The sequence below is a fragment of the Pteropus vampyrus genome, unplaced genomic scaffold, assembly GCF_000151845.1.
Source record: "Pteropus vampyrus isolate Shadow unplaced genomic scaffold, Pvam_2.0 Scaffold131, whole genome shotgun sequence".
NCBI classification, from domain to species: Eukaryota; Metazoa; Chordata; class Mammalia; order Chiroptera; family Pteropodidae; genus Pteropus; species Pteropus vampyrus.
Window position 1 is genome coordinate 19,309 of NW_011888912.1, and position 11,488 is coordinate 30,796.

Consider the following 11,488-nt stretch of genomic DNA (forward strand, 5'->3'; position numbering starts at 1 on the left):
GGTGCTTTTCCTGTTCTTTACCCCACGATGCCGAAGACTATTTTCACATCGGGAAATACGTAACCAGATTAAAAAAGCTCCCTCGCAAAGCTGCCCGCTTGGGGTAATCGGATCTAGTAATTACCAATAAAACGCTTATTCGTTATAATAAGAGATCGAAAAGTTACAATAAGAGATTTAAACAGATAAGCTCAAAAGATGTTTCCGTCTACAGTCTAATATAACATTTAAGATTTCTTCAGATTAAATGTATTAAAGTTTGCTGAAAATGACGCCGATTTAAAAGACAATATTTATTTTAAAAATATCACTCAGGATAAGAATTAGATACCATCAGAGACATTTTTTTTCCCATAGCAATTAAAGCCGATTAAGATACAATGTTTTATTTGCGTGTACGCAATTTTAAAAATTACCTTCACACGCGGGAGGTTCTGGGTACCAGCCGAAGTTGTAGCATTGAATCAAGTCGGATCCACTGAGATAATAATTTTCGTGACAGAAAAACTGTACTACATCTCCTTCTTCATAGGTTTTCTTTGTAGGACGAAAATAACCATTTTCTATTAATCTTAAGGAAGCGCATTTTAATTCTAAAAACGAAAGAACAAATAAAAATGCAGAGAACCGTTATATTTTTTCCTGCTAAAACGAAATTCACTTACCACTTGCCTGCCCTATCTGGAATAGAAATGAGTAAATCTGCCATATTTAATTATGCATCATAAAAGCCCGTCGGTTTATATATTTATTAGATAGCATTCGGCTTATTTTTACTTAATTATCCGAGCTCACAGGAATTTTTCCTATTTGAGAGCTTTCGAGGATCAAAGCCTACTATTGACATAATTAAAAGCAGAAGCAAAAAAAAAAAAAAAGGATGAAAAACAGAACATAAATCTTGTGACGACTTATGTACACTTCTATGAGAGAGGAAATTTTCAGAGCCAAAGCAGCTTGTCTTCAAAACGAGGACCTACTGGTGCATTCGGGGGCGAGAGACCATCCGTACGTGTGACATTCTGCCTCCTCTGCCCTCAGTCCTCCAGCTGTGGAGTAGCCAGGGGCACATTCGTACCTCACTTTGTCCTTCACCTTGAATGTTCTCTGTGTCGTGGAATAATTCCCATGATGTAATTCAGGAGCCAAACATGTCTCTGACAGAAATTAAAGTGATTTATTGTATGGGCTTCATCACTAACCCTGGAATAGCAAATACAAATCCCCAAATGTATTTTCACTGATTCTTAAGACTCTATGGCAGAATCTAGCCTCGGCAAAAAGGAAAAAAAGTGGAAGTTTGCCTCTGCCTCTGATTCCCGTTTTCCACACACCATGTCTTAAAATTCTTGTCTACTGTATTCGACCAAAGGCCACAATTCAGCTGAAACCTTGTAAGAATTTTCTGATGATGTGTCACCTGTGGATTTATATAATTTAAATAACTAACAACACAGTACCCAAAATATGCGTATTCAAATTATTGGATAATTTTTAAGTATATCTGACACGGGTTTACAACGTAAAATAACGTGCATTATCTTGATGTCTTTTCTTGAGAAAGGAACTAGTAATTTACGCATGTTAGAAGAAGTAGGTTTATTAAGTTCTTTTCCCTTTCATTCCACTCTGCTTCTTTTATTATCATTATCGTCATCGTCAGTAGCATAAAGCAAGAACTGCTGGCCGAGGTGTATCGTGGGAATTGAGAACCCTTAGATTAAGGGAAATCCTGGCATTTAAGAAAAACAATGCGATAACTTCCTGCATTTGCAGACACAATGGAACATCAATTCTATAAAATAAAAATGCCCGTCCACATGAGAAAGTGGCAGCCTCACAAGCCCTTACCTCTCGTTTGGGGCACCTACCGTGCTCCTTCCCGCAGGCTGGTGGAGAAGACCACCCGTCAGCAAGACACTGGACCACCTCTTCGTCCCGTCCACCCCGGGTTTTGTACCCCGAGGCACAGCTGTAACGCATGTCCTCTTGAAATTTGTACAATAATTTTGCGTCAGAGATGAAACCGTTCACCAGGTGAGGCTTAGTGCATTTTTCTGTAGGGGAGGGGAGGAGGAAGAAAAAAAATGTCTTGGCTTACCTTGATGAAATTAAGCTTGTCTTTTACTAAGTAGTAAAACGAAGGCAAAACATTTGATATTACTCTTGAAATTTTTAAGGAGAAAAGTCTTCACAGTTCCTTGATTTTATTTAATTTTGGAAATATCCTGCATGTTCTGCGTGGAATTTACTTAAAAACTGATTCGCTCTGCCCCTGGCATCCTTCGTGTTTACTCCTTTCAGTTCTCATACCCTTCCTGCCTCTCTCGCATCTACTGTCATTAATGGCAAGTGGAAGACGTTATTTTTCGCATTTGCTTCCCACTATTTTAAGTCCACCGTGTCTGATGATGTTTAACGTCGTTAACGAAAGCGCATTCCTACGTTACGGGTCCTTAAACAATTCTCCGGTGTCTGGCTGCCCACGTGCACATGCACCTATCCATATGTTTCTCGTTACTCAAAGTAACTCGATTATGTCCTTGTCCCTTGCAACGTGGTAACAATTCCAGTAATTTTTATTCTCTTCGCAAGGAATTAGGAGCGACAAATAAAGAAAATAACATCATAATGCGAAACGTCATTTACAGAATTCCAGAATATGCTTATGTTTTGTTAAAAAAAAACACACAAAAAAAAAACAAAAAAAAACAAAGACGGTGGGCCAGGCAGGCCGTCCCGACCTGAGAGAAGGATTAACCACCCAGTATTTTCCCGGACACTCATATTTACACACGAAGCTACCTGAGTGTCACAGGTGTCCCGCGGACGCATGCCTCAGACTTACTGAAGCACCTCGGTTCCGGAGCCCAGCCTTCTGTCGTACAGGTGGCCTTGCCTTCTTGTTTCCCAGTTTCGGTTGTGTAACCAGCCAAACAGGAGAAGGACAATTTTTGGTCTACTCTCGTTGGAAAGTAAAAACTTCCAAACGTGTAGTAATACGGGGCAATCCTTCCGTTTTCCACACGAGGGAGACCACAGGGCTTCTCTGAAACGAGGAAGCATCCAGCTGAGCACTGAGAACCGTCTAAAGCCATCAAATCTGCGGCCAGGCAACAAGCCACGTGGGCTTTCCACACGTGCGGACACTTTGACTAGTACTTACTTTGACTACCGGAATTTTTAGAGAACTCCTGTGCCGATCCTTTTCGATCAGAATGAATATGCAAGTGACCCCGACCCGCGACAGATTGAAACAGGTCAGGCCACCTTCCCCAGAAGCTCCCCTGACTTCACAAAGCAGCGCTTTCTAACAGAAATATAATGCGAGCCACAAGCGTAATTTTAAGACGTCTAGTAACCACCTTAATAAATAAAAGGAACGTTGAAGTTCATTTTAATAATAGGCTTTATTCGCCCCAACGTATTAAAAACATTTCACATTCCGTTTTTCTTCCTAAGTCTGTTCTGCACGATTGTCACACTCAGGGCACCCCCCCCGATTTAAATGAGTCACATCTCAGTAGCCACATGTCGCTGTGGTCACCTTAGTGGACCACGGAGTCCTAGAAAGGTTCTGAAGACAGGCAAACCTGGAAGGGGTGGGGAAAGCATGGGACTATGACGTCACGGCCCCTGTCTTCAGGCAGCTTGTACCTTTTTTGTTTGTGTGAGAGGAGATTATAAGCATATAAATAATTAGGAAATTCGCTGGCAGAGTGCAATATCTTTAGGACATATATAATAGACAATCATGCCAGCTGGTTTTCCCTTATTCAGACAGAAAACTAAAACCAAAGGAAACTACCCATGCAAATATTCTTGTAGAATTAAATGTCTCAAGTAAGACATATTCTATTTATTTTACTTTCATAATTTTAATTACAGACCCCTTTTTGACAGAAAACTTGGGGTAAACGATTCAACTAAAAGGCAATTAAAATGTGTAGGACAAATTCCCTTTTAGAGACGTCTTACCACTGTGGGTTCCTGCTTTGCATAGTCAACCTCGCTGGCACGTAACATCTTCCCAGTTTCTTATCTCCAAGGCCTAATAACACTTCCCTAGTCACCGCCAGCCTCTCGCGAACCTCACACATTAGGCAGTCTGGCCATACAGGTTGCACACCTGTCGACCCACCTAAGTATTAGCAGAGCCCGTTCACTCTCCTCAGTGGTCTCGTTTGCATAATCAATTATACGGTTCTCCTGCTGGTCCCTGTTTAATGGCTCCCACCAGTGAACAAACGAGGAGAGTCGCAAATCTTTCTGACGGTTTAGTCTTTCTTTCTCAAAATTCCCACGTTAAACGCTCGCTTTATAAACAGAGAATTAAAGTCATCTAAGCTTTGCAGTGTTAGCAAGGGATTCTCGTATGAAATCAGACTTAGGGTTAACACACGGCTTCTAAAAGGTGGAACCGTTAGCTGGAAAACTCAAGAATTTAAATTTTGGTCTCCTGTGCCCCCAAACCTAGAGATAATTAATTTTTGGTCCGGTTCTGTTTTTCCAAGTTATGTTGCTATAAGAATAGTTTACTAGTTTTGCCCAAAGGAAAAAAAAATGTAAATATTATAACAAATTATATTTATACTATAACAAATTATATTTTTGAGAAGTGTTTTATAAAATTGATACATAAAAACGAAAGACTATATTAAAAGCTCAAGTTAGATGAATGCTAGAATTTCTCTATAGTTTTTAGAGAACAGAGAATAGTAAGAATTAATTTTACCTTCTGCATAGAGTTCTCCTGAGATGATTAATATGATGATAAAAGACAAATCTTTCGACCTCATCTTCGTGGTGTGCTTAAAGATGTCAACGAAGCTAATGAAGAACGCTGGGGATTCCTCGTTAAGTACACAGCACTTCTGAAGGAAAAGTTAATTATTGACAACATCTGTCTAAGTCCTTTTGTGACAAGCCTTATAGTTCAGTCAAATACTGTCGAGTATTTTGACTAAAACAACACAACCATTTTAACTGACCATTTTTTTTTCATTCCAGAATCCAATAAGAACAGCATAACCAGTAAAGGCAATAAGAGCATAAGTAATTAACTCAAACTGCATTAAAAACTGGGTAATTTTTCAACTTAATTCCCTATTGTAAGTCCTCAGAGTAAAGTTCGGTGTGGTCATCGATTTATCGCCATTGATCAACCGAAGAGGTGAACTTAGGAACATGAGCTAATGGACACCCGATGTTCAAGCATGGTGTTGTTTAGATTGCACTGCTCAAGCTGAAAAACGGCCTTAATTATCTTAAGCAACGATGGGATGATATTATTGAAGGTAACGTCTAGCATTCAGCGGTGGGTGACGAGCTTGGTGCCGGGTTGTCGGTGTTTTGAGTGTTCACCGTGCACCATTCTGCTCCTGTGTACATAGCAATGAAGAAAGAGATTGGAATTACTGCCCTCGGGAGTTTAATCCATTCTAATGGGTTTTAACTACAGAATCATACTGTGAAGTGGGAGCCATTACGATTTCGATTTTGTAATTTTTTATTAAAATATAATTTATTAAAAGTGCAGATAGCATAAGGGAACAGATCAGTGGATTCTCACACGAAGTACATCGTGAAACCGGCACCCAGAACAAGAAACAGAATCTTCCGGCAGCCCAGAATTCTCCTCCAAAAAACTCGGCACGCCCACCCCCAATGTTGAAGCCGTATCTTGACTTCCATCAGCATTGATCAGTTTCACCTGGTTTTATACTACATAAATAAAATTATATAGTATTTCTTATGCCTGGTTTCTCTTGTTTAACATTTTGTTCGTGAGATTTATCCGTATCTTGAGCTGTAGCGGATAGACCTAGTTCTTTCCCTGTATAGTATTCCATTCTGTTACTGTGCCATGAATCACCTGCGAATCACCCCCTATCCATTCTCCTGTTCATGGACATACGGGTGACTTTCAGTTTAGGGACATAATATGGCCTCTGCTTATTTTCAAAGCCACCTTTTTTTTTTTTTTCCCAAATTCAAAAATTGTCAAATATAATTCCCACCTGGATTCTACTACTAACATCTTATTATACTTTCAACATCATGTATTCATCCCTCTATCCATCCATCTTTTCTTGATGCGTTTCCAAGCAAATCGCAGGGATCTGTGTCACTCTAAAGACTTAGGCAAACATATCGGCAACGCCAATTCAGTGTGTTTTACAGATTATTCTTTGAAAATGAAGTTCATAAAGAAACGCACTTTTAAGTAGGTTCTGCGCATCTCGAGCCATGCGTCCACCAGTAGACCTCACACTTGTTCCGATTCTCATCCCAGAAAACTGCCCTGTGCCCCTTCCCTTTGCCACCCCCCTCACAGGCAGACACTGTTGGAGTTTTCCACCAATACTGTCATTTGCTCTTAAACCTCATATAAACGGAAACATACAAGCACCGTTTTTTTTTTGTTTTTTGTTTGTTTGTTTTTGTTTTTTTTTTTTTTAAGTTGTACCTCCTGCACTCTGCATAATGTTTTGGGATTTATCCACGTTGCTGAATGTAGTAGTATTTCCTTCCCTTTTATTGCTCAATTTTATAAAACAACGTACGGATGCTTAGCGAGTGCTGAAGTTGAAGAGGCTCGTCCAACATCGCAGAGCTAGTAAACATAAGAGCCAGGGTTCGAAGAAAGCCCTTTTTGAAAAAGTAAAATACACATTGAGATAGCAAATTAAATATCTACGTTTTTAATCAATTAAAAGTTACTAGTGTTCACTAATTTCAGTATGTACAGAAGGTGTATTACATCTAGAAATCTAACAAAATGGGAAAGTATATTTGACGTTTCAAAAATTGTCCAGAAGGATCTTTTATTCCAGGTAAGTAGAAAAGTAAACAACATGCTTTTTAAATGTTTAGTTTTTTAAAGTCAATATATTTACATGGTACAAACTTCAAAGGGTATAAAGTGAAAAGTCGCCGACCCATTTGTCTCTCGGCCACCCAGGTCCCCTCTCTTGACGGCAAATAATGCCCTGAGCACCTATGTCATTTCCGAGTTGTCCTAGTCACCTTCTAACTCGTGTCTTTTCACCAGACGGTGTACGTTGGCGATCGCCCACAGCGGTCCGAGAATAGTGTCCTTGTTTGTTTTCAGCTCAGCATAGAATATGGGTGTATAACTTATAAATCGCATCCATTATTGTTGGATGACAAAGACGCTGACGGTATTTTATGATTGCTAAATTCCTGCGGTGCCTCGTGCTGCACATATCACTGCACGTGTGAATATATGCGCTTAAAATACAGATAAATGTCGCCAAACGTTTTTAGCGGAAATTATGCCAAGTAACTGTCACAGTAGCAGAAGAGGAAGGTTTGCCAGCAGAAGAGGAAGTTTTGCCAGTCTCGGCACGTGCTATTAAACTCTCCGCGTTTGCCGTTTGCTAAGGAAAAGCATCGTCGCAGTGTAATTTGGTTCACATTTCTCTGGCTGCGCCTGAGATGGGAGACATGTCCCCGGATCCGAGAGCCATTTCATACCATTCCTGTGCATGCCCTTTGCTCATTTCCCCACTGACCTGCTGGCCTTTTTCTCGAGGCCTTGTGTGGATGTTTTCTGCAGGGACATGGCATCGCGTGGCACGCACAGCGGTTTGGGGGGCGTGTGCCTTCCCCGCTCCTGCCGTCTGCCCAGGGCGCGGGGACAGCGTGGCCCTTGCAGGCGCCCAGGTCGCACGTGGTGGATGCCCGCACGGGGGAAACGGTGTCCGGGGAGGGGACGGCGCAGCGGTGTCACTTGGGGAGAGGGACGATGGCCACGGTGGTGGGACCTGGTCGGCTCACCCTTCATGGTCCGTGTCCTGTGCTGGTGGCCTTCCAGGTGACCCAGACGAGCAGCACCCCGAGTAGGCATCCACGGGCCGGCAGTGGCAGTGGCAGTGGCGGTGGCTCGGGACGCGAGGTCCCTGCAGGGTCCCCACAAGGTCCCCACTGGCCTCCGGGGTGTACGCCCTGAGGGCAGACGCCGAGCACGGAGTCGCAAGGCCTCGCGGTGCCACGTGTGTCTCCTCGCAAAGAGAAAGTAGCAGCCACAGGGCGTGACGAACATTGCAAACCTACCTTTTTTAACAGCGTTGTTAAGGTAAATGTGAATATTATTGGGTTCTTCTTTTAATGCGCCCCAAAAAACGAGTTGCAAAGATTAACTGCAAACACCCAGACGATGATCAGCGGGTAGGACACCTGATGCTTTGGCAGAGTGAGGACAAGGTTTAGATCGAAACTTAGATCATTTTGTCCTCATTTAGATCATAATTTTTACAAAACCACCACTATTACTAATACAAATGCTATCTGCAGTAATGGTGGAATATTATTCATAGCATGAAACGCTACTCTCTGACTTCCTTCTGAAATAGGCTTCTATAATTTTTTTTATAAAGGGTCCGTCATTTACTCCAGCTGCAGAAGCAGTACTTCAGGTAGTCCTCTGAAAGCTTTTCTTGAAATGAGCAGGGTTTTGGTATATTTCCTTTTTCCTTTGTATAGGTTGGACATTTTTTTTCACACATTCTTAAATTGTACATAAATTCTCTGCATTATTTTGACCTCTGATAAAGAAGTTACGAGCAAAATATTTTCACTGGCATATTACCTCTTTATTGAAAGCAGAACTATGTTAAATGATCACTTTCTCTTTTCAGCAAGAATCAATGACTGGTTGAACAATATAAAAATTAAATGTAAACTATTAGCCCCTATAGCTGCTAGCAACAAGCAATCCAAAAGATGGTATTTTCTTAACCAGTATTTTTAAAGTACTAGGCTTTCATCACTAAAAACGAAAATTAGAAGTTATAAAGATAATAAGTCTGGAAAAAAAATCACCTACCTATTGAGAAAAATGGAATAATTTTAAATACAGAATGCACAATGTGAATTTCTTCCTCTCAGGATGAAGCCAAAATATGGTATGAACAACAGGTTGAATTAAGGATATATAGGTAAAATTTCCCAAGAACGTAAAATGGATTTTAGTGACATCATAGCTCTATCACATTACCCATTTAAAAATAAATTAAGAACACTGTGAGAGCCTAGTGACATCTACTGGAATTCTGGGTTATTACAATAAACAAGAGGGTGAATTTGAAACTTACCTAACTTCGCCATTAATAAACTCACCTAAAGACTGCAGTCGATACATCTGGATTCCTTAATATAATGTAATAACTGTAGAAAAGAGCTACTTCTAAAGTAAAAGGCTTCATTACTTCTCAGCCAGTCCCACCAGCCACCGACACACACGCAGAGACCCACGACAGACCCACGACAGACCCACGGCCTGTTAGCTTCCAGCAAGGCTTAGCATCCTGATATGGATTTATCACATACATTTAGGAGAAGTGTTCTTCCTATAAAAGTAGGATATTATATAAACGTCTAGTCTGAGTTTCAACAGTAGGACAAGTTTGAATACCTGGAAGTCATCTTCTTGCATGTGTGACTTCACAGAAATGTTTCTTGTGCAAAAGCTAACTGGTCACAACCACCCAGGAGGACATCGGTTACGTCCTAGCAGAAGTTACCGAAGTACACGGACTGTCTACACCACAATTCTGTTGAATGAAAGGAGAAGGAAGCACTTCAGAATCAACGAAAACCACTGTTTGGAAAATAGTGAGGACCAGGAGTTCCTAAAAACACTTTATTGGAGGAAAAAACGAGAAAGCAATACTCAAAATTTCCCATATGCTTTCACCTACCAGCATGATTTGCAGATGTGTCCTAACCCGATCCTAGACGACTGCAGACTAATTAGGTTACAACCTTATTCTACAAAATTAGTTACGCGGTCTCTCTGCTCCTAGCACCTGCTGATGCAGCTCAGACGGTTACATTTATGCCTTTCCAGGGCTTCCCTTTATGGTGGGGGGGGGTTTGAGGTCACCACCCGATTTCAGAGCTGCTGGGGTGGGCGTCTCTGGTCCCGGAGCCACACGGGTGCAGCAATGGTGGCAGCGGCCCGAAGCCACAGAAAACGCCGAGCTCCTGCTTCAACGGCGAAGCATTTCGGGTCTGTGAGATGTGGGTGGGCAACGGGTCCCCACTCTCGGCCGGATGCTGCTCCTGCACGGCAGAGGGGATCCCGATGGGCTCAGAGTTCGGGCTTCGTGGCTGTCACTTAGTCGCCCGGGGGCTCCCTCGCGGGTCTGGACGGCCCAGTCACCATGGAGACAGACAGGGATGCTGTCCGCCAGTCTCTGCGGAGTGACTGTGCCCTCGTCTCTCTTGTGAGGTGTCAGAATCTCAAATTTCCAACATTCATTTTAGAAAAAGGCCCCAGTTTATCTACCGCATGTAGATAATAAAGTATTCTATTACCTTTAGGAATATGATGATGTTCCAGCTGCCATAATATTTTAAGGTAATTAATAGACATGAATAAGAGTTATCATTTTGTGACATATTAGTTTCTTATATGCATACAACTCTTAAATAAGAAACAAAATAAACAATGAAGAATGTAAGAACAATTCAGTGTATGTGCTTCTTAAATTTTAATACAAAGTCAGATTTCAGAAGTTCTACAGAAAAGCCAAACCACTTTACATATTCATGATTAGTTTTAGTATTTCTTTTCACTGTACAGATTGAAAATGTTCACATTTGCTGGTAAGGAACGCCGAGCGTGTCCATCAGCATCTGAATAGCCTGCAGGGGGTTTGTGATTTCCACGCTGTCCTTTCTCAAAACCCAGTCCGGCTTAAGTCTGTGAAAACAACGAAGTCTTGCATTAATGCCGTGCTTCTGAAAGTGCGTCTGTCCTAGCTCAGCTGTGGCCCCTGAACACGTCACCCACCCCCGACGCCCGCCGTCACTGCTGCCAGACTGTCTGCCCATCGTTCCCGGCGGCCGAGCTGGCCCCTTCGAGGGTACAGCGCTCAGCTCCACCGCTGCTCCCCATCATCTACCAAGCCCCTCCCTTCCCCACCCCGCCCCGGGTTGGTTCTTTGTAAACACGGTGCTTGGTCTCCTGTCACCACGTGCAGCAGTGTCGACATCCACGTGGGCGGGAAGCCAGTGACCTCGTCTGTCAAGGGTTTTGCTCCTGCAAAGTGCTTAATGCAAACATCCGCCTCTCCATCGCTAGGACGTCGCCAAAGAAAGCTTAGAGAACCGGCCGATCTTACGCCAGTAAGTGCGACCTGACCCTGCCCAGACGCTGCCTCCTCTTCCCACGGTGACCGTTTGATTCCTTCCTCCTTTTCAAAAGTCCCCTCCACCCGCTCCGATCCGCTCCCGTGCTAATGCGCCGTAACCTCGTCTCCCTGAGAAGGGGGCCCACGCGTCTTCCTCCCGTGAACCCCGGCGACTGGACACTTTCCTCCTTCTTACTGGCTCCTGCTGAGTGTGCTGGATCCGGGGAGTGTACCCCGAGGTGAAAGGGGACGCAATTCTAACCCATGCGTCAGCGTCGATGAACCTCGACAGCGTCAAGCTAAACAAGACGGTCGCGAAAGCTACG

The 11,488-nt window shown here is 42.7% G+C and overlaps 1 protein-coding gene across 2 annotated transcripts in view; it reads right to left on the reverse strand.

Moving 5' to 3' along the window:
* The window catches only part of F13B (coagulation factor XIII B chain), a 14,637-nt gene extending 3,813 nt beyond the window's left edge, over positions 1-10,824 (reverse strand). Inside the window, exons 1-7 of one of the 2 annotated variants that reach the window (XM_023534755.1) lie at positions 10,573-10,824; positions 9,440-9,578; positions 4,736-4,874; positions 2,849-3,049; positions 1,872-2,057; positions 981-1,157; positions 417-593 (exon numbers count right to left, since the gene is read on the reverse strand). In XM_023534755.1, the coding sequence (XP_023390523.1) occupies positions 417-593; positions 981-1,157; positions 1,872-2,057; positions 2,849-3,049; positions 4,736-4,874; positions 9,440-9,460 (901 nt within the window). In that variant the 5' untranslated portion in view covers positions 9,461-9,578; positions 10,573-10,824. The other variant, XM_023534754.1, reaches the window with a different exon arrangement.
* Positions 10,825-11,488: the final 664 nt, after the last annotated feature.